Source organism: Rhodamnia argentea, chromosome 5 (genome assembly GCF_020921035.1).
Source record: "Rhodamnia argentea isolate NSW1041297 chromosome 5, ASM2092103v1, whole genome shotgun sequence".
NCBI classification, from domain to species: Eukaryota; Viridiplantae; Streptophyta; class Magnoliopsida; order Myrtales; family Myrtaceae; genus Rhodamnia; species Rhodamnia argentea.
This window is the reverse complement of record NC_063154.1, coordinates 27,503,111-27,525,334: the sequence shown is the minus strand read 5'-3', so window position 1 is coordinate 27,525,334 and position 22,224 is coordinate 27,503,111. Positions and strand designations below refer to the sequence as shown.

The 22,224-nt window shown below is 42.3% G+C and overlaps 3 protein-coding genes and 2 pseudogenes across 4 annotated transcripts; 4 read left to right on the top strand and 1 right to left on the bottom strand.

Moving 5' to 3' along the window:
• Positions 1-8: 8 nt before the first annotated feature.
• LOC115755166 lies at positions 9-2,789 on the top strand (annotated as a pseudogene).
• Positions 2,790-2,914: 125 nt separating this feature from the next.
• On the top strand, positions 2,915-4,279 carry LOC115755164 (annotated as a pseudogene).
• A 791-nt stretch (positions 4,280-5,070) lies between these two features.
• Positions 5,071-8,183, top strand: LOC115755163 (probable inactive receptor kinase At2g26730). The gene is made up of 2 exons (XM_030694473.2): positions 5,071-6,394; positions 7,510-8,183. Exons 1-2 carry the CDS (start codon positions 5,071-5,073, stop codon positions 8,181-8,183), a joined length of 1,998 nt encoding a protein of 665 aa, XP_030550333.2.
• Positions 7,250-13,986, bottom strand: LOC115755150 (pentatricopeptide repeat-containing protein At1g22960, mitochondrial). 2 transcript variants are annotated; one of them, XM_048278957.1, is made up of 4 exons: positions 13,911-13,986; positions 11,397-13,869; positions 11,016-11,263; positions 7,250-8,163 (listed from the first exon to the last, which is right to left on the bottom strand). In XM_048278957.1, exon 2 carries the CDS (start codon positions 13,724-13,726, stop codon positions 11,522-11,524), a length of 2,205 nt encoding a protein of 734 aa, XP_048134914.1. In that variant the 5' UTR covers positions 13,727-13,869; positions 13,911-13,986; the 3' UTR covers positions 7,250-8,163; positions 11,016-11,263; positions 11,397-11,521. The 2 variants fall into 2 exon arrangements, with proteins under 2 accessions (XP_048134914.1, XP_048134913.1); XM_048278956.1 differs by lacking the exon at positions 7,250-8,163 and having other exon boundaries at positions 10,809-11,263.
• A 3,631-nt stretch (positions 13,987-17,617) lies between these two features.
• On the top strand, positions 17,618-21,979 carry LOC115755169 (5'-3' exoribonuclease). Its single transcript, XM_030694477.2, has 5 exons — positions 17,618-18,166; positions 20,124-20,248; positions 20,549-20,863; positions 20,954-21,123; positions 21,455-21,979. Exons 1-5 carry the CDS (start codon positions 17,885-17,887, stop codon positions 21,871-21,873), a joined length of 1,311 nt encoding a protein of 436 aa, XP_030550337.2. The 5' UTR covers positions 17,618-17,884; the 3' UTR covers positions 21,874-21,979.
• Positions 21,980-22,224: the final 245 nt, after the last annotated feature.

Below are 22,224 nucleotides of genomic sequence, written 5' to 3'. Positions count from 1 at the left end.
AGGAAATCTTTTGCGAATGGGCGAAAATCAGAGTGCGCCGGACTGAAGTTGCTTGATTGATGATATCAACCCAGAAAGATGAACCATCCTAGCCCTAGACAAACTGGATTCTGCAACAAGGATGGTGATGGAAAAGAGGTAGTAAACAATCATTGGTGGTCAAAACTGAGGGAACGTTCCATGAGACAGAAGCAGGTCAATGAAGGACAATGTGGAAGCAACCTGCCATGGAATTTTCAGCTGAGAAGTTCCAATGCAGATGGAACAGAAAAGGAGTCTTGGATCCATTTTCAGACAAAGACATCTAATATAGCTGTGGCATGATGTCAACTAGGAGGATATCCACGGTTCCATTGAGCATCCGAGCATCTATAAGCAATTTTGACTACACTACGATAGTCGCCAAATTCCCACAGAACCAAACACGTCCGCCTTCTGATGTTCGGCATAATGGGTTGTTCAAAGTTGCTCAGGAAATTAGTTTTAGTTTTATCCATCTCGTTGCTGAACGATAGGATTGCCGGAAGTAGTGCTCCTTCACTAGGTTACGATGGAGGCGAGAGAGACGCTCTTTATGCTCTGAGGGACGCTTTCAATGACCCTTTCTTGAACAATAACTGGACTAGCATACATTGTTATATGGATGATCCGCCGAGATGGTACGGTATTCTGTGCAACAATGGCCAGGTCACAGGAATAGTACTGGAAGGTTTGGAGCTGAAGGGGATGATCAGTTTCGACGCCTTCGTGCACTTCTCTGAGCTGTCCATCCTGAGCTTCAAGAACAATGCTCTTCAAGGGAGAATAATGAACTTTTCAGGAAACCAGAAGTTGGCCCGAATCGACCTCTCAGGGAACAAACTCCACGGTCCAATATCGGAGTCGCTCCTGAGTCTAGGTCTACTAGCATCATTGCAGCTCCAGAACAACAACTTAACAGGGGAAATCCTGGAGTTCAAACAATCTACCTTGATCTCCTTCAATGTGTCAAACAACCATATAAGCGGGCCAATCCCATCGACGCAACGTTTCCAATTATTCGGCTGGGAGTCATACTTGGGCAACCCGGGACTATGCAGACCGCCCTCGCATAACTCCTGTGATAACTCAAGCCCGTCATCTTCCAATCCTTCTGCAAGTGCAGTTAATGATGCCAAAAAAACCAAGAATCCTTCCAAATCTGGCTTTCACATTCTCTCTCTGCTGTTCAGCGTGGTGGCTCTACTTGCCGGGTCCTCGCTCTGTATCTTGTGCTATAAGAAGGCCAAGAAGCACAAACAATTCATGAACCAAGAGAATAACAGAGAAGAAGAAGCAGCAGACGAGAAAAAAGAGAAAAGCGAGGCGGTTGAGAGTGGCAGAGCCGCAGAGAGGAAAGAAGATAGAGGGAAGCTTGTATTCTTGGAAAACGGTGAAGAGTTCGAAATGACTGATCTTCTGAAGGCATCTCCGGAGGAAATTGGGAAAAGCATCTTCGGGAACACCTACAAGGCGACCTTGGATGACAGGCAGGCCCTCGTGGTGAAGATCTTGAGGGATCTGAAACCGATGACCGGCAAGGAGTTCACAAGGCAATTGCAGCTACTCACCAATCAGAAGCACCCGAATCTGAACCCTCCACTCACCTGCTTCTTATCGAAGCAAACGGAAGCTGTTGATCTGCAGATACGCAGAGAAAGGCAACTTGTTCGACCGCATTCATGGCAAGCTCTCTCCATCTCTCTTATGGCAATCAAACCAAATCTATCTGTGTCCAGGAAAGCACATCAATGACCAGGAATTTCACCAGGACCAGGATATTAGCCTTAGGATTTCCCTTTCTGCTCATTCAATGACAAGTCATTAGACATTCTATTACTTTGGTATTTGTCTCAGAAACATGAGGAAGAACCCAGCATACCCAGTTGAAAGAACCACCTAACTATTAGAGCTATGAAAACAAATCACATACTTAAAATATGTAATTCCTAGAACACTGTAAACAACGAAAGCAAGCAAATCCTACCATTGAAAGCTGCTGGGTAGATCAGATATCAGTAAACGCAGTTCCAGCCTCCAATCAGTTCCATGCCGTGGCCTTGAAAGCTGCATGCTAGTTTGTGACACTTTGTGCATAATGTAATTGTCATCTGATGAAAACCACCACCACAGGAGGAAGGGGAACCAAGGAGCGGGTGCCGTTCAGGTGGAACTCCAGACTATCAGCCGCTCAAGGCGTGGCTCGTGGCCTACACTACCTCCACATCAACTCCAACTTAAGACCGAACGTTGTCCCACACAGGAACCTGAAATCGACCAATGTCCTCGTCAATCAAGACGACACGGTCCTTGTCTCTAACTATGGCCTCTACTCTCTCGTCTTGGTCCCCACTGCCGTGAAATCTGCAGTTTGCTTCAAATCCCCTGAATACTGAACCGTGGGACTGATCAGCCTGAAGACCGATGTCTGGACCTACGGTTGCCTACTTCTCGAACTACTCACTGGGCGAGTCTGCGCCAATGCAGCCCCGCCAGGAGTCAATGGCGTGGATCTCTGCAGCTGGGTTCACCGGGCAGTGAGGGAGGAATGGACAGCCAAGATCTTCTACTCCGAGATCAGGAAGGAGAGAAGGTTAGCCGACGGGATGGTCGAGCTGCTGTAGATAGCGATGCGGTGCTGTGACCAGTCACCTGATAAGCGTCCCAAAATGGTGGAGATAGCGCAGGTGGTTGAGAATATAAAGGTGGCAGGCGATTGCAAGGACAACTTTGTCACGTCGCCAGACGGCATTGTCCAGAGCTTCTGGTGATGACAGTTGATAAATGATGAGGACTTCTCTTAGGTTGGCTGTGAAAACAGATCATATTGTTTCACGTCATTGAATTTTCTTTGAACTGTGTCCAAACAACATTAACGCACGAAAACAAAGACGACATGGAGTTCACAAGATCAGTATCTGTCATGGGTTGGTTTGCTCAAAATAACTGGATATCCTTCTGCTGTGCTCCTCTTTTCAGTTTTGCTCTTTAAGCAAGATAATTAACATTCTCCATAACCGATACCCGGTGCATGTGAAGGGCGATGGTGACTTCATCAACCCCAGATGGCTCATAAATTTGCGGAATGAATTTATTTCCCTTTTTGAAAGTTTTAAGATTCAATTACACCTTCCCAACAAGTTCTGAACTTTTGGTGCACTTATCCCTGAAGTAATTATGTGCCATGAGATTGAAAAAGCCAATTTGTGCCGCTGACAGAAAACAGAGTGAATGATGATAAGGATGTGTATTATGTAAGTTTTGTCGTTCTCCAAGCTTGTTCATAGTTTTGCTTTTCACTTCCAATTTGTGGACTATCTCCTTCCCAACTCCTGAGATATGGAATAACAAAATGCAGGCTCCCAGGTGATTTTACATTTGACCCACTCAGGCTTCGCAGGACCAGGCATTCCTCAAGTGGTACCGAGAGGTCAAGCTCATCCACAGCCGGTGGGCCAGTCGTGGTCGGCATCTTCGTGGGCTAGGCCTGGAGTAGCATCCCTTGATTCGAGGCCTGGGCCACTCCTGGCACAACCGCCCCATTCTCCTTCGGGACTCAACTCATCCTCATGGGATTTAGGATTAGGCACACGAATACAAGAAAATAGAGAGCAAATGCGATAAAGAGAACGAGATACATGGTTTATCCCGATTCACCCTTAAATGAGGCTACATCCGACAGACGATGACATTATAATTAGTACCCCCACCTCTGTTACATCTCACCATTACAAGAGAAATGGATAATATATGCAAGATATAACAATTATTCATGAGTCCAAGCCCAATCTACAAACAAAATACGGACCAAAACTATAAAAGCTCTCTGACAGCCTGGGCGCACTATCCCCTGCACCTCTCGTCGGGTGGCCCTCCGGACTCCATCCTGGAAGCAAGACCCACATGCCCTCCTTTCAATGAGGAGTATGCACCACACCCAAAGATTGGGTGGGTTAAGAGCAAGTGGTGCGTCGACTTTCATCAACCCAGACTCACAGTCAGTGGAGTGAGCCAAACCAGGTCAAAGACTGCCAAGAATTAGCCAATGCCACGGGTGATTAGGGCTACCCATGAGGCAAGTTCTTCGACGCACTCTACCTCAGCAGGATAAACAGGGACGGGGTCTACACTCCAGAGGTTGAGAAGTTGAAGAGGTTGCAGCTGGCCGATATCAAGCATGCCCGGGATTCTTATGTTGGCCACTTTGATCTTTTAGTTTGAGGCTGGACTCTTGCATTGCAAAGAATTTGGACTTGAATGAATCGAATGGTTGTACTAGTAGATAGGTTGGACTTGGGGTCCGACCAAAAAAAAAAATCGGACTTTGGGGAAAAAATTGACTACTTTGGCAGATTTCAGCCTCTTATGTTGTCCGAGAGACTGTGATCCATAGAGTGATTGAAGAATATCCTACGAGAATGTCAAATTTTGATACTTTTAATCGAATGGAATGAAGAAGGACGATTTTTCGGATAGAGTTTATCGAAGTGGGTAATGACCAGTAATTGAAACCATAAAAGCATTCAAATTACCAAATTCAAAATACAGGACTATCCATCAACAAATGGACGTTGCAACTTTATACTTACGGTTACACAGTCAAAGCAAAGACATTACCAAAATATTGTTTCTTTTCTGCTTTTTAGAAACACAAAAAGAAGTAGATATAATCAAGGAAATCTTTCGCCAATTTGCGAAAACCAGATTGCACCAATATTAAACCCAGAAAAAACAAACAGTTCACTCCACAGACAAACTGGATTCTGCAACAAGGATGGTGATGACAAATAGGTAGTAAATAATCATTAGGTGGTCAATAACAGGGGGAATATCCTGTAAGTTTTAGCAGTTTCAATGAGGTACAATGCGACGACAGCCTGTCTAGGAAGGTTCGGCTCAGAAGTGTCCAGTACAGATGCAACCAGACTGTCTTGGTTCCATCTTCAAAAAAAGCCACCTAATAGCTGTGGCATGGTTTCACCTAGGAGTATATCCGTGATTTCATCGAGCATCCGAGCATATCTATAAGCAATTTCTACTACACTATCGCCAATGCTGAATTCCCCAGAAACGCACCTCCACCTTCTCATGTTCAGCATAATGCGCTCTTCGATGTCGCTTGGAAAATTCTTCCTAACCTCACTCATCTTGCTGCTAAACCACAGGATCACTGCAAGTAGTGCTCTGCCGCTAGGTTACGATGGAGACGAGAGAGAGGCTCTTTATGTTCTGAGAGCTGCTTTCAACAACTCTCTCTTGAACAGTAACTGGAGGGGCATACATTGCTATATGGACGACCCGCCGAGATGGTACGGAATTCAGTGCAACAATGGCCGTGTCACAGTTATAGCACTGGAAGGTATGGGGCTGAAGGGGGTAGTCAATTCCGATGCCCTCATTCACTTCTCCGAGCTGTCCATCCTGAGCTTCAAGAACAATGCACTTTTGGGCAATATAATGAATTTTTCAGGAAATCAGAAGTTGGCCCAAATCGACCTCTCGGGGAACAAGTTCCATGGTCCAATCTCGGAGTCGCTCCTGAGTCTAGCTTTACTAGCATCATTGAAGCTCCAGAACAACAACTTGTCAGGGAAAATACCGGAGTTCAATCAACCTACCTTGATCTACTTTAATGTGTCAAACAACAATCTAGGTGGGCAAATCCCATTGACGCAAGTTGTTCAATCATTCAGCTTGGATTCATTCTCGGGCAACCTGGGACTATGCGGATCGCCCACACATAATTCCTGTAATAACTCCAGCGTCCACGACTCGGTGAGCGATGGCCCATCATCTTCCAATCCTTCTGGAACTGCAGATAATGATACTAAAAAAAGCAAACAGTCTTCCATTTCTGGCTATGCTTTTCTTTTTCTGCTGTTCGCCGTGGTGGCTCTACTTGCTGTGATCTTGCTGTTAATCTTGTACAACAAGAAGGCCAAGGAGCTCAAAAATATTGTGACCCAACAGAATCGGCGAGCTGTAGAAGCAGAGGACAAGAAAGAAGACAAAAGCGAGGCGGTCGAGAGCGGTACAGTTGTTGAGAGAGGAGAAGATAGAGGGAAGCTTATATTCTTGGAAAACGGTGGAGGGTTTGAATTGAGTGATCTTTTGAAAGCATCTGCCGAGGGACTTGGGAAAGGCATCTTCGGCAACACTTACAAGGCAATCTTGGATAACGGGAAGGCCCTTGTGGTGAAGAGAATGAGGGATCTGAAGCCGATGACCAGCGAGGAGTTCACGAGGCAATTGCAGTTGCTCGCCAATCAGAAGCACCCAAATCTGATTCCTCCTCTTGCCTACTTCTTCTCTAAGCAAGAGAAGCTGTTGATCTACAGATATGCAGAGAAAGGCAACTTGTTCAACCGCATTCATGGTGAGTTCCTTCTCTCTCTTATGGCTTTCGAACCAAATCTATTCGTGTACAGGAAAGCACATCAACGACCATGAACAACACTATTCACGACCTGAGTATTAGCCTTAGGATGTCCTTCTCAACTCATTCAGCGACAAGTCATTAAACATTATAATTATCGGTCATTTGTCTTAGAAACATGAGGAAGTAAACAAGATTCCGTATAACCCAGCATACCAAGTCAGAAAAAGCTAGTTAGCTTGTAGAGCTATGGAACCTAATTACATACTTATAACATGCAATGTCTATAAACATTGAAAAAATTTAAGGAAAACAAGCAAATCCTACCGCTGAAAGCTGCTTTGTAGATCAAATATCAGTAACCACTGGTTCCAGCTGCCAATCAGTTCCACGTTGTGGCCTTTAAAGCAGCTTGAACGCCAGTTCTGAGTTGGTCTCAACAGCTATTTTTGGCCATCCCCCATTTTTAGCAAGCATGAAGCCTTCTTTCTCAGCTAGTACTTCTGAAAACCCCCCTACATCAAATCATTACGCAAGCAAGTTACACACAAACGAAATAGTAAGTCCTCATTTTTCTGTAGGAAATGCACCAACTAGATGGAATCGCTGGTGCACGGGCTTGCACAGTTCAGTAGTAAAAGATTTACATTAGCCACCGTGTCCAGAGTGAGTGCCTAGCTCAGATGGCCAACACGCTCATTGCACATCCCAGAGGTCACGGCATGTTACTGCAAACAACTCTCAACTTTTTGAAAAGTCAAAGTTTTGGTCAACCAGTTCAACAGTGGTCAACATCACACTTGACGGATTCTTGACTGGTCAGGTCATAATTAAAAGAAGAAAAGAAACAAACCAGTCCAATCGAACCAGGCCTTCCTATCTGGGAATGAGAATGTTGGTTACGCACTGATTCACTCCATCCATTACTATCCATTCCCTTTTCATTTTAATAAGACTTCTTCATGATCGAGATTTCTTTCTTTTACATTGTCATAATCTCACTCTCCAAGAATTAGAAAAATATAGAAGTTCCAACAATTAATGTGCATAAATATGCTCCTTTGTGTCACTTTGTGCATGCTGTGATTATCATCTAGTAAAAACCATCACTGTAGGTGGAAGGGGAAGCAAAGAACGGGTCCCATTCAGGTGGAACTCCAGACTATCAGCTGCTCGAGGTGTGGCTCGAGCCCTACAGCACCTGCACGCCAACTCAAGAACAAATAACATCATTCCCCATGGGAACCTCAAATCGACCAATGTCCTCCTCAATCAAAACAACATTATCCTTGTCTCTGACTACGGCCTCTCTTCTCTCATCGCGCTCCCCATCGCCGCGCAATCCATGGTCTGCTTCAAATCCCCTGAATACCAAACTACACGACGGATCTACCCGAACACTGACGTCTGGAGCTACGGTTGCATGCTTATCGAACTACTCAGTGGCCGAGTCTGCGCCAATGCAGCCCCACCAGGAGTCAAAGGCGTGGATCTCTGCAGCTGGGTCCACCGGGCAGTGAGAGAGGAATGGACTGCTGAGATCTTTGACTCTGAGATATCAGTGCAGAGAAGTGCTGCCCACGGGATGCTCCAGTTGCTGCAGATTGCAATCCGGTGTTGTGACAAGTCGCCAGATAAGCGCCCTGAGATGGCGGAGATTGCACAGGAGATTGAGAAAATGAAGGCGGCTGTTGATTCCGAGGACGAGGAGGACGTGTCGGTCGAGCGGTCCCTCACTGATGAGTCTTTCGCAACCACATCGTCCATTGCTGCAGCTGATGACAGATGATAAATGATAAGGATTATCATTAGATTGGCTGTGAAAACACCACCAACATAAATATCACAGCGGTGAGCTAAGTAGTCTTGGTTTGCAATGATGAGATAGATTATGAGTCACATAATAAATGGAGAATTCAAAAATTTGTCATTTAGTGTACACAGGAATAAATGTGAACTCCCAAAGTTCCCCCTTTAGATTGAATCTTGAGCTATAGGGGATGCAAAAAGGAAAAGAAACTCATACAGTGCTGTACAGGATAACCATTCTGCTACTGAACGAATTCCAGAGTAGGAGAGATCTGATTGACATCGAGTTTTTAGTGTATAAAAACCTCACTGAATGGCGTGGAGCGTTTACAATCAAAGTATGGATGCTTAAGAATTAGTCGTGTGAATACTCAGCAGCGGAATGCTCTGTTGCCATAATTTCTTATAGAGGCGATTGTCAGATTAACATAACAAAAGCCATAGTATTGACAGCATCAAACCATAACTATAACTACCGGTGGAGAAAAATCTAAACTGAAAAATAAATACAAGTAAAGAAACAACAACAACAAGAAATAGAAAATTCCAGCGGAAATACCATGGAGAAAGAAAATGTCTGAACGGCCCTACGAAAGGCATAGTCATATGCTAAGGCATGGCTTGTACATAACATGTGGAGCAACCATGATTCTACTATCAAACAAAACTCCAGATTAACACCGAGACCAGAGTCTCAACCCTCCATTAAGATATACTGGAAGAAGATTATACACTCATAGGAAATTCTTCAAAAATAGAATGATTAAGCAAACGAATGACAAGCTGTCCAATCTAGAGTAGTAAACCATGGAATTTCCCATACTGAATACATGAAAGGAGAGCTTCTTATACGTTACAGAGCAATGTCAAATGTAAAAAAATTAAATCAAGACAAATAAAAATAAATCGAACTAAAAAGGCTTAATTTTGCCCCTCAATGTGTTACAAATTTCTCATAACTATAAACCTTGCTTCATTAAGTCATTAATCCGAGGTCCATCCGTGCACCTATTTGTAACCAGGAAGATCCTAGTAATTAAGCAACTCGTGTGAAAGTCCAGCTTTTCACTCAGTTTGCATAAACACAAGAAGATGATGGATTAGGCATTCTGTTTCATTTGGGTGTCCCCTGACTTTCTATATTGCAGCAATACATACATTTTTCATGCACAACTTAGGTTCCAATACAATGCTTGACAAAGATGAGTCAGCGGTTGAACTATTTAGATAAATGTCATCAAGGATGAAAACATCACTCAAGAGAAACAAATCTGGAACCTAAGTTCACCATTTTACTAAAGTTTTGATAGGTAAAAGTAACTTCACTATAGGGCACCAAGAAGGAACAAATTGATATGCAAAAAGACTTCAAGAACCCATTAAAAGAGCTCTATTACAAAACAAAATATACTAAGTTCAGCACTTAAATATAGAAAATTGGTTTATCATCAGCATAAGAGCAAACTATCCATGTACGGGCAAAAGACAACGAACATTAAGTGATCTGTTGACAGATATAAAAAAGCTAGGGGTAAATAAATAGCATGTGTAAGATGAATGACATAATACATTCCCACTTTTTTTTTTATATTTTCATTTTTTGGTAAACAACATATTCCCAGTTATGGTTGCACTTAGAGATGATGCAGGCAGTTAAGGTCATAGTTCTTTGTAATTTTGATCTTAACAGTTACCGAAAGCATAAAATATCCAATTTCAACTCACTTTCCATATTTCCTGTACTTTTTAGAATTTGTAAGATCTTCCTATTCTTGATCAAATCTTCAGATGTCTTGGTTGACCAATCCATTACTCGAGAATGAATTCTGTAGGGTAGAGTTCATCATCCATCCTAAAACTTCTTATCATCCAGATATTGCCATAAACAAAGTACACGATAGGTCGTTTGCAATAGTTTGAACAAAACTAGATGAATGTAAGGACTAAATCCAGCAGGGTGACTATGCACAAGTCTCCAATATTTTAAAGTCAGGATTGTCAACAATCCTTACCCTTGCCCCTTCCCCAATCTCCCCAGCTTATTCTTAGCAGTTACTACTGGTCCAATAACTTTGTGCATCCTCCATTTAATTAGAAATATTCCAATCTCGTCACCTATAATGTTTTATCTTTTCTTTTTCCTTTCCTTCTGAAAGATAAACAGAAGTCCAAGAAGAGAGTACCGCCCTATAGGGCCTGTACAAAACAGCTTCAGAAGGGAAGTCACGTATATACATAACGATGCACTCTTTAGTATTGTTTTTAACACCTCAAGAAAAAATTGCAATTATTTATGATCCACCAAAAAGGACTGTACGCTAGGAACCAATTACCATAGTCAGAAACTGTCTAGGAATCAATTATCATAGATCAGAAACTGAAGTACTTCTTTGGAAATAAATAAACAAGTACAATAATCTGTAAACATGCCAATCATTGTAAAATACGTGCATACAAAAGATTATAATAAGTTCTTTCCTAACTTACTACTTTTAAAGACTGTGTTGTTGCATAGAATGTCTCTGAGTTATGTCACATTTGCTCTGGAAGACAACACAGAATGGTGTATAATTAGTAAAGCAGAAGATGCTAAATCATCACCAAATATCAAATTCAGGCTTAAATTTAGTTAAAGAATGAAAAGTACATTAATTTAATGAGGCCAATGAAAATGGATACTTTGATTCTCCAAGAAAAATGTGTATAATATACAAAGAAGCAGAATGGCTCAACCATGCGACTAGCAAGTGTTGGCTATCTAAATCCTACTTCTTCGCTCTTCACCGAGAACCAACCAAAAAGAAGAGATTACAGAAATCTCTGAATATCGTATTATTCACAGCTTTAGGATCTCCTGGGAAAATACAATATCTTTATGCTATGGATCTCAACTTCATGCTCAGTATTGCCGCAATATCATTATTTTAGCCTCTGACTGGAAGATAGTTTCAAAATCTGGTCACGTATAGATTATTTATGCCCATAAAGGGGGAAAGAATCTTGTATATATAACCACACCAGCAGGTTTAGTCTCTGACCTTGATGTACTAGAAGTTCCACCTGAAAAGCATATTACCAGAAAGAAATTAAGCAGGATAGTAATATTAGTGAATGCTAAAAATGAATGGTAAATGCAAAGAACAAAAGATACACCACAAGCAACTGACAAACTCTAAGATAATGCAACTCTTACTTGTGGAACTGTTCAGGGAATTCATGCGTGGTTGAAACCACTTTGAATTTACCAAAGTGGCAAGCTTAAGAACTAGCACATCTGCAGCTTACAAGGCCTTCAGATTCAAGATGCTGCATAGAACTTCAAGTCATTGCAGAAGCAACTTCTGCACTATCTGTAATCAGATCCTCCAGCAATTGAACTGCATGCAGCTTGTAGTCTTGGTTCAATTTCTTCATCAAAGCACTGTGGGTGACAAAATCAGGCTGCACGTCTCTCCTTAACATTTCTATGTATAAACTCAGAGCTTTTTGCCAATTTTCTCTATTGCAGTTTTCATTTATTAATATGGTATAGGTATACTTGTTAGGAAGGATACCTCTCCTCTCCATTAAGTCAAAATATTTGTAAGCCTGATCAATCTTCCTCGCTCTGCAATGACCATTGATGAGAGCATTGTAGGTGATCACATTAGGGGTAATATTCTTCACTTGCATCTCCAAGAAGTAAGAAACAGCCATTTGTAGCCCCTGTAGCCCACCCTCGCCGGCATGGGCATGGATCAACACTGTGTACGTCACAACTGAAGGTACTAATCCTTTGCTCAGCATCTCTTTAAACAGCTTTCTTGCTTTTCCGAGCTCGCCCGTTTCTGAGAAAGCATGGATTATACTGGTGTAAGTTACATGATCCGGCAAAAAACCATTGTGAACCATCTTTTGCAATAAGTCACATGCTTCTTCTAGGTTGCCTAATTTAGCAAGCCCATGCACAAATATGTTGTAAGTGATCAAATCAGGAGGGAAACCCTTTGCCAGCATTTCTTCTTGCAGGCCAACTGCCATACCACAATCACCTAGCTTGAGCTGACTAACTATACGAGTTGAGTACGAGACACGATCAGGCTCCAATCCTTTGCGCAACATTTCACTGAAGAAGCTTTCGGCCAAACATAAATCACCCAACTTACACGATGCATTAGCCAGGATGGTGTAAGTATAAACATCAGGAGGAATCCCTCGATTAATCATCTCATCTTTCAAGTGTTGAGCAAACTCCAAGTCGCCGTTCCTGCAAGCGCCATCTATAAGGATATTGTAAGTGATTGTAGTAGGAACAGCATCATGATATTGTAGCTTCTCAAACAAGAGCAAGGCCTCTTTCATATTGCCCAATCTACAATAGCCGTAGATAAGAGTGTTGTAAGAAACCACGTCCGGATGCAAATTCCTCTTGACCATCGCTGCGAGTTGTTGTCTAGCATCAACCATCTTCCCCCATTTACAGAGGCCATACATCATGGCATTGTAAGTTGCCACAGTAGGAGATGCCCCTCTAACTTCCATCTCCTCCTCAATACCTAGAGCCTCAACAAGCAATCCCTTACTGCAATACCCAGAAATTAAAGGATTATAAGTGTGTGCCGAGACCTCTAATCCTAACTTCAGCATCTTCTCAATCAGTCCCTTGGCCTGGTCTAGCTCCCCATTCTTGGACAACCCATTTATCAACACATTGTAAGTAACATCATTCGGGAAGCACTGTCTCTTATGCATCTCCGCCAAGAGCTCCAGCGCCTGCTGCATTTCACCTTCCTTGCAATACGAATCCAACAAAGTATTATACGTGACAATGGTCGGCTTTATGCCAAACTCCTCCATCGTCCTATAGATTACACGAGCTTTAACTACTAGCTTCTTATCTCTAAGAATCCGGAGAATCCTATTACAATTCTTCACGTCCGGCAAGATCCCTCTCCGTACCATTTCATCAAAGGTCGATAGACAATGCCCAATCATGGACTTCTTGGTGTACACCCACAGCAGAATATCGAGAAGCTTCCCCAAGACCTCTAACCGCACTCCCCCACCAATCAAAACATCGAGAATCTCATCCACGTTGAGACTCACCGCCCTATCCACAACCCAGTAAGCCGACCGCATCAAATTGTTCTCTGCCAAAATTTCAAGAACCACACAGAACGCGTGCTCAGACAGGATAAAACCGTCCTGCATCTCGACCCATCTAAACAACCGCAAAGCGATCCTGGGTTTTGCACGAATCGAGCTCAGGACCCGGACGAGCAACCCGGGGTTAATAACCAGTTCCCGGAACTCATCAGACACCCACTTCTTGTTCGCAAAAGCCCGGGGCTTTCTTGCTATCGTAGTCAAGATCAAGTCTCGGTACAGAGATTCAGAAACCGACGTGGGCTCGTCGGAAATCGATGGTGAGCAGCTGTGGAAAGATAAACAGAGCGGGAACAGCAACCGTACCTTGAGATAGTGGGGGTGCGAAGCAGGGAGGGTCGTGGCCAAAGCTTTTGAAGCTTTGAGAGAGAGGGTCATTGAGGAGTGAAGCTAATGCGACCCCGCCTCCGTGTAGACATTGAAGAGAAGGACGTCGTTCGAGCTCGGAGGGGTTGAGAGAGGCCAAGGTGGGAGCTTGACGGCTGCGACTGTGAGGGTCAATCTCAATGGTCGTGAGCCAACTTGGGCGGGGAGAGAGAGAGAGAGAGAGGGAGAGGGGAACGTAGGCTTCGGCTACTGAAATTTTCTCTTCCGTGGTCGAAAGTTGGCCCTCCACCGTCGCAGGCTCGGGCGAGTTTTGGTAGGCTGATTGGGTTGGGACTTAACCCTATCCCGGCGTTTTTAAGCACGGATAAGTCCAAACAAAACCCGGTTTTAGCTTATCCTACGCTAGTTTGGGATTGTTTTATTACATTCTAATAATATGAGAAAAGAAAAGGAAAAAAAGAGATCAGGATGAGTCTTCTAAGCTCGTTCTCGACGCGCCAACGGGGCATGACAGCGCATGGGTCGTGACATTGCCAACCTAACTTAAGAAATGTGATGTCAACACTTGGGTGAGTCATGCTAGTCCGATCCCAATAATATGACGAAATCATCTAGTAATGATCAATTTCATTTAATAAGACATGCCCACGACTCAATTATAACGAGCCATATCCCGCCATACTCTGACACCATGCCCGTACATGCTTGTTATCTTTCGAGCCAAACACAATAAATAATGAAAACAACATAACGCAATGTAGTGTACGATAACATAGTATAAGCATAGTAAGCCAAATCCCAATAATACTAGAGAGCATGATATTAACAAGTGTGAATTCATAGGAACTGCTCCAAATGCAAGTCCAGCTTGTATTATTATGTTTTTTTTTTCTATTTTAAGAGAATCATCTTTAATGAGAAAGTGGACACTAAACCTAGCAACTTAATGAGTGATCATTGCTTAATGGAGCTTTCCAATTTGGGATCCTCATTCCATTCCAAATCTTCCCCTTCCAGTCAACAATGTCTTCACTCCTTTGGACTTGATGACCTTGTTATTGGGTGAACTTCTGATGGTATTGAATGAGATTGAGATGTTTGAAGGCATAATGGTCCAAAAGGGAAATTGATAAGGAAACGAGCAACAGGGCAGGAAGAAACTAATCAGTATCCTATGTGAGCAAACAATGACAGGACAAAAAACAAAACCAGCTGCCGCAGTCACCCCTACCCAACGATGGTGAGGCGAGGGTCGGCTAGGGTCACCAAGCCCCCTACCAATGGCTGGCAATCCTAGCCTACGGATTGGGCCAAGGGCCTCCATTGGCAAGGACGCCACCCAGACCCACCCTAGCTAGTGGTGGTCTTCGGCCCAATCAAGGCGAGGGTCCGCGACCCTCGCTCGATCTGGGTGATGGCTGCAACCCGCTTTTGCAATCAACCAAGGTCGCTGACCACTAGGTAGGGCCCAAAGACCCCAGGCAACGGCAGCAAGGGTTTACAGGGCTCTCTCCAGTTTTGTTTTGTTTTGTTTTTTGTCTCTTTGTAATTTAGATTGTTTTTAATTTAATTCTATTACTATACATTAAAAATCAACATTGTAACAAAAACGATGTCGTGTTTGGAGTTATCTTTCTTGTTTTTGCCACTTGAATGTCAATAGGAGAGAGAAAGTGATAAAAAAAATGTCATGTCAACATTTTTCCATTAGTAGAATTAGACATAATTAACGAAAAGATTCGATTGTATCAATTTGATAAGTTTTAAGACTTGATTACACTTTCTGAACTTTTTAGGCATCAATTGCACTTTCACGATAAGTTTAGGATTTCTAGTTCAAATATCCCAAAAATAAGAAATAAAGGTCAAGATAGATGAAGTCCGCCTCCAAGGCATAAAGGAACGGACCATCGTCCACGCGGGTAAAGCACTCGAGCTTCACCACCACCAAGGAATTGGACGAAGAAGAACTGAAATGGAATTCGAGCTCCCTCGATAGTAATTCTCATGTGCTGTCAAACTCAATTTTGGAATTATTTACGATGAGAATGCACTTGCTATAAGTGAAAGGACTCGGACTTGGGAACTTCGAAAACATTAAAGACATAAGTAAATCAATCACTAGCCGTGCCCACCAATCCGCATTCACCCATTACAAGTTCCGAAAACTCCATCGTAGATGTCTTGGGCCCAAACGGGTGTTGACATGGGCAAATGGAAAGGCTCCAACGGTGATCTTTCGGGGAAAGAAAATTATCGAAAAAAATCCTAAATTTATTATAATTATATCAATTTTAGTCCTAAACCTATTTTGTTTTTTTGCCAATTGAATCTTAAACCTTTTGCATTTATGTCAATTCAATCCATTTGGCCGGCCGACGAGCTGACGTGAATAACTTTGGATTTTTTTTTTTTTTTTTTCCTTTTATTTTTCTTTCTATGTTTTCTCTTTCTTCCTTGCCCCCTGTGGCTAATGGCTCCGACGGTTCTCCCCGGCCACATGGGAAAAAAAGACAAAGAAAGAAAAGGAAAAAAGGAATAAATAAATAAAATATTTTTAAAAATTGTCCACGTCGACATCGGCAAGCCAAATGGATTGAATTGACGTAAATACAAATTATTTAGGACTCAATTGATTAAAAAAAAGGGTTTAGCACATTTTGCCCCAATATGATAGGCCTTTTTGTCCAGAAAGAAAATAACATAGGGAGTAAGAATAAGAACAAATCCTAGAGAGAGAAAGAGATGGCCGAGTGGAAGGAAAACGCCAGGGGGCAACTGCCCGCGATGGCGCCACTCGTAAACCAACAAGGGTCGGGCGTCCCTCGTGGCGCTCAGGCGCATGATACGAGTCTAGAACCCTAGCATATCAATGAAACTTCAGCTGAACAAAGAGAGAGTTTTCAGGAGAAGATGATCATTTTAGGGTTTATTTTTTCCATTTGAATCATCAAAAGCAAAAAGCTTGTTTTCCGATTCGAAATCCGCCGATCATAGAACGGTCGTGTTCTTGACATGGGAGTGGATCAATATGATCTTTTGTTTTTGCCGAGGAAAAATCACAAATGCTTCCCGAATCTTGGCCCAACGTACAATGTGTCCACAAGCTTTTAACCTGTCTGATGTGGCTCTCGAATTTTATCCTAATTTACAATTTTTACCTTGAACTTTTAACTTATTCAATGTGATCCCTAAAATTTTTGTAAATATTCAACTTAGTACATAAAATAGATGAGAATATCAAATGTTGTCATTTTGTTAATTCAAATTAACTAAATTTGCTAATTTGGCATCCAACCCGATGAGTTTGAACGGTGGATAGAAAAATAACGTTACATATATATATATATATATCCACGTAAGATACTCAACACAATCAAGATATAATTATCCACGCCGTCAAACGATATTCATAATAATTTTTCCAAATTGAACAAGTTAAAAGGATTATTATACTCTAATTTGAGCTGAATATCTTACGTGAATAATCCAGGTGTAATTTTTTTTATGCCCACCATCCAAACATACCCGAGTAGAAGCCAAATTTGCAAATCTCGTTAACTTGAATTGATGGAAAGATAGGGGTTAAATTGAATATTCACCAAAAGTTCATGTACCATGATGAACAAATTAAAAGTTAAAGGGTGGCATTATACGTCGAGCTAAAGTTCGAGGACCATTTCCCTAGTAAATCCATTTTTTTTTTTCTCTGCAAGTTTCACGTGGATTCCAGGCCTCTTTGGGCTTCGGTATGGGGCCAGAACCAAAAAATCTTCGGCCCGGTAGCCCGGCCCGATGTTATTCCAGCCCGACAAAAATGGATCCGGGCCGTGCGGGCTTCCGTGTTGTCGGACTATTTTGCACTCGTTCCTGTTGCACGAAGGATCGTTGGAGAGGGCCGTCTTCCCCACCAAAAGGAGGGACACCTGTCTGACCAAAAGCCGGCAAGAAACAGCGACAACTCGCGCGGCTTCAACAACGCGATCCAACCCAATCCTCTTGGCACGCACGCTTCGCAATCTTCAGAGCGGTCACACCCAAATCGACTCCTGCAGCAACAACGACAATTCACTCGGCCCCACCTTCTCGGGACCCATTGACGACGACCCACCAATCACACTCTGGCTTTTGGCTTTAAATTTTTGGTTTTGATTTGAATCTCTGCCTCCCCTTTGATCCAAGAAAGAGCTCGGCGAGAGGAGAGTAAAGATGGCGGGGGGAGAGAGAGACGCGAAGAAGAGGAGCAAGAAGAAGAAGCGCGGAGGCAGCAAGAGGAAGATGACGGTCGAGCAGGCGCTCGCCTTCAAGTCCGTGAGCGAGTGGGCCTACTTGGATTCTCAGCCGTCGTCGTCGTTGAGCGAGTGGGTCGACGACTTTGGGGTCCAGAAGAGTGCGGGGCAGAGAGTGGTTTTCGAGCTGCACTGCCACTCCAAGTGCAGCGACGGCTACTTGTCTCCTTCCAAGCTCGTTGAACGAGCTCATGCCAATGGGGTCAGTAATCTTTTTTCCTTAAGAGGTTATTAATTTCTTTAGCCCTTCTATTTTTGCAATCTCTAAGGGGATGATTTTGGGGTTTGAGATGTTTTTCTGAGGTTATTCTACCTAGATTTGAAGTTGTTTGTTCATCCGAAGAAAGAAAAAGAGAAACAGAGGAGTGTGTTGCTTGGTGTTTGCGTCGTGTATCTTCTCAGTTAAGTGGCTCGCAGAAATGGAGGGTACCTCAAAGTTAAAACGAACCCTGATTCTTGCTCTTAAACTTCATTTAGCTTCCTTTCGTTTTCACTTGCGGTGCATATTGATGGTACATCTTGTTGGAAACTGTGTTTGTCCGAAAGCTCAAGTGTTGGGAAATGGGACCATCTTTCAATACTCCCCATCGCTTGTATACTAGACTTCTCGCAGGATGCGGACGTGAAAATAGCCGCTTCAAACAATCAATAGGAGATAACCATGCTACGGATATGGATAATGTTCATAAGAGGCAATGGCATGATTCAAACTTTGACCTCTACTCTGATACAAAATGCAGATGATTAATGAAACTAGTATGTTTATGCACAAGGAGACATGTACTAGTCGTGAAAAGTACTACTAGAGTCACATGTTTCGTATAGTTTTTCCATGTGAGGGGCCTATTAAGTTTCTAGAAAGTTATTTGGATAAGCTGTCTGTCCAAACGCATTTGGTTCCTTGGCATCCTGCGAATGAGGGGCGGTATCAGAAAGCTTCATTTTTTAATTAATTCACTCTTTTTGTTGAATGCTTAAGAACGTTTGCCAAAGAAAAAGTGAGCTAATTATGAAGAAAACTATTGAACATGGCCATACAAATTGGTGTTCTTGAGATTTGACAGGTTGGAATTTTATCGGGAAGGTTAAGGATGTTTTTGCTTTCAGTACCACTTTCACCATGGGTGATGGGAGAAAAGCAATGTTCTGGTTTGGTAGACAGCGTAATTTCCAGCGTTTATAAACTCTCTTTTAGACTGTTTTCTTATTTCTGTCTGTAAAGATGGGATTGGAGCCAAAGTTATTAAGGGGAAATGATTGGATGTTTGCTTGGGTCCTAAAATTTTTCACTGTTCTAGGATCTTTGAGCGATCTACATTTCAAACTTCCTTGGAAGTTAATTGGATTGAGAATCCAGGATGGTAATAAACAGAAACTGATATGAAATCTTAAAAAAAAGTCTGGTTACTTTCAAGTCTTTTTACAAGGTTTTGTAGTTTCACGCAAATCCAGTTTCCTTAGGAGCAGATTAGAAAATTTGGATCCCCTTCTAAAGTTAACTTTACTTCTCTGTGTAATCAGATAAATTTTTTAATATGTGTACGGTGAAGGTGATTATAGATGGATGTTATTCAAACTGTAGAAGAGATCGTGAGTCAGTTAATCATCAATTCCTCACTGTTGTTGCCATTCGGCTTTGGTATTCAGAACCAGCAAAATCTATTCTTATTTTGATCATGCCGAAGTTAGTTAAAGGCTTTTGCAAAAGCTGGGGGTTATTGGTGGTAATAAGAGATTCGATGATTCAAAATAGGGGAAGATATTCCACATTGCATTCAGTGGAAGTTGTAATTATTGAAAAAACTTACCTTTGTTAACCTCCGAAGCATTACCGAATTATTTATTGGACAGGACTTCGGCTCTCTTTTGGAATTTTTTATGGTTGTCTTTTTTTATTAAAGTTTTATTAGCCTTATGTTTACTAGCTTCTCTACATTCTGTAGACATCCAGTGTTGTAAGGTCCTCTTATCATGAATATTCATCATTACCTAACAAAGAAAAGAGTGGTTAATTAAAGAGGACTCACAAGCAACTCTCAAGGCTTGACTCGAATTACTGATGTTTATTCCTTATTTTCTGTGGATGCGTTTAGCTGTTGCTTCTACTGTTGATGCTCTTTGGGTATCACAAGTTAATTAGTACAATGTACTCATAACAGGTGAAAGTTCTTGCTCTGACAGATCACGACACTTTATCGGGTATCCCTGAGGCACTGGAAGCAGCTCGGAAATTTGGCATGAAAATTATTCCAGGCGTTGAAATAAGCACCATATTCAATTCAAGGTGCTACTCCTGCTTTCTGACTAGGGTGATGGAAGTTGTAGGGGTCATCTATTTGTTACATCTACATAACGAGCAATCTTGGTGCATTGTACTAAGAGCAGACAAATCTTGCCAATGATAACTGAACTTTTACCTTTATTGGTTTGGGAGTTAGTGTTGCTCGCCACCCCATTTGAGATTATAATCATATGTTACTTGGCGGTAGTGGGTCTGATAAAGCTTTAATGATCATTGCCTTTTGTTGATGCAACTTTCATTTTTTGTTTCTTTAATCTGACATCTGGGTGACGAAATCTTCAGAGGAGAGTCATCTATGGAAGAACCAGTGCACATTCTTGCTTATTACAGTAGCTGTGGACCCACAAGGCTTGAGGAGTTGGAGAAGGTCTTGGGTAACATAAGGGATGGTCGATTTCTACGGGCAAAGAACATGGTTACAAAGCTGAACAAGCTTAAGCTACCTCTGAAGTGGGAGCAAGTTGCTAGGATTGCTGGCAAGGATGTCGCTCCAGGAAGACTGCACGTGGCTCGTGCTTTGGTTGAAGCAGGTCATGTGGAGAATCTAAAACAAGCCTTTGCAAGATACCTTTTTGACGGTGGACCTGCTTATGCTATGTAATTAACTTGTTTTAGTATTGTCTTTTCGAGAGGCAAGTGACTTGCAGTTAGCAGACATGAAAGTATGATTATGTTTTTCCTTCTCAGAGGTAGCGAACCTCCCGCTGAAGAAACCGTGCGACTAATATCTGATACAGGGGGCGTAGCTGTGCTTGCTCATCCATGGGCACTGAAAAACCCTGCGACAATTATTAAAAGTTTGAAGGATGCCGGTCTTCATGGAGTGGAAGTCTATAGAAGCGATGGCCAATTGGCAGGTAAATATATGGACTTTTTGAACGCTAAGGTGCTATGATGTCTCAGTTTCTGCTTTATGGCTTTGGATGATATTGCTATTATGAATGATTCAACCTGTTTGCCATTTTTCAGATGAGTCAGTATGACATATGGTTGATATCCAAATGTGTGTTATAAGAGATGTATGTCAAGGTTTAGAGTTTTAACTGTTCAGAACTTGAAACTGTACAGAATGTTGGACTAGTTTTGAAATTTGTGCGTGCAATTTCACATATTCTTGGAAAAAGAAAATAATAAAATATTTTTAGCTTAGCATCTATGTACTATAGATTGACTCTGTTTCTTGAACAGCATACAGCGACCTCGCGGATGCTTACGGTCTCTTGAAGATTGGGGGATCTGATTATCATGGAAGAGGGGGGCACAGTGAATCTGATCTTGGAAGTGTTAACCTTCCTGTTCTTGCCTTGCACGACTTCCTGACGGTAGCGCGACCAATTTGGTGCAGGGCCATAACTGACATGCTGCAATCATATGCCACCGAGCCCTCCGATGCAAATTTGGCAAGGATCACAAGATTCGCAAAAATCAGGATTCCAAAAGGAAGTCTGCCTCCAAGTCAAGGGGAAGACTTGATCGACCGTTGCCTATCATCATGGTTAACAGTTGATGAAAGGCGAAATGCCGAGTTTGAGGACATCAGATCTAGGTGTTCAAAAATCTTGATTGAACAGGAGGCATCTGCTGAGGTGACTGTTGAGAAAAAATAGGCTGGTTCAGGTATGCGTAGCATCAGCATCGAAGAGCAATTGAATTTTGCGGGAGCTACATTCTTTTTCTTGTGGGATTTATGGAATCAAATATGATGTTTCTGAAGGTGCAGGTCAATTTACATTTTTTCCCCTCCGTTGGTTGCAATTACGAGAAAATGTTTTAGTACAGGTAAATTGCTGGCATGGCCATTGGGCAGCCTGGCCATATACCCATCAATTAGATTTATACAAAGATACACTTCGTATATTGTTCGCTCCTGTCGTATAATTAATTTCGTGGTCTACTCTTGATTTTGTGCTCATAGATTTGTTGTGTCATTCTAGCTTTGATAAATCAGTCGCATTTTG

Excerpts from the sequence above, each read along its gene's own strand:
- LOC115755150 (XM_048278957.1), bottom strand. The coding sequence starts at position 13,726 with ATGACCCTCTCTCTCAAAGCTTCAAAAGCTTTGGCCACGACCCTCCCT.
- LOC115755163 (XM_030694473.2), top strand. The coding sequence starts at position 5,071 with ATGCTGAATTCCCCAGAAACGCACCTCCACCTTCTCATGTTCAGCATA. Across the intron at positions 6,395-7,509 it reads CTTGTTCAACCGCATTCATG|GTGGAAGGGGAAGCAAAGAA; the intron begins GTGAGTTCCTTC and ends CCATCACTGTAG.
- LOC115755169 (XM_030694477.2), top strand. The coding sequence starts at position 17,885 with ATGGCGGGGGGAGAGAGAGACGCGAAGAAGAGGAGCAAGAAGAAGAAG. Across the intron at positions 20,249-20,548 it reads AGCACCATATTCAATTCAAG|AGGAGAGTCATCTATGGAAG; the intron begins GTGCTACTCCTG and ends CGAAATCTTCAG. Across the intron at positions 20,864-20,953 it reads GGTGGACCTGCTTATGCTAT|AGGTAGCGAACCTCCCGCTG; the intron begins GTAATTAACTTG and ends TTTCCTTCTCAG.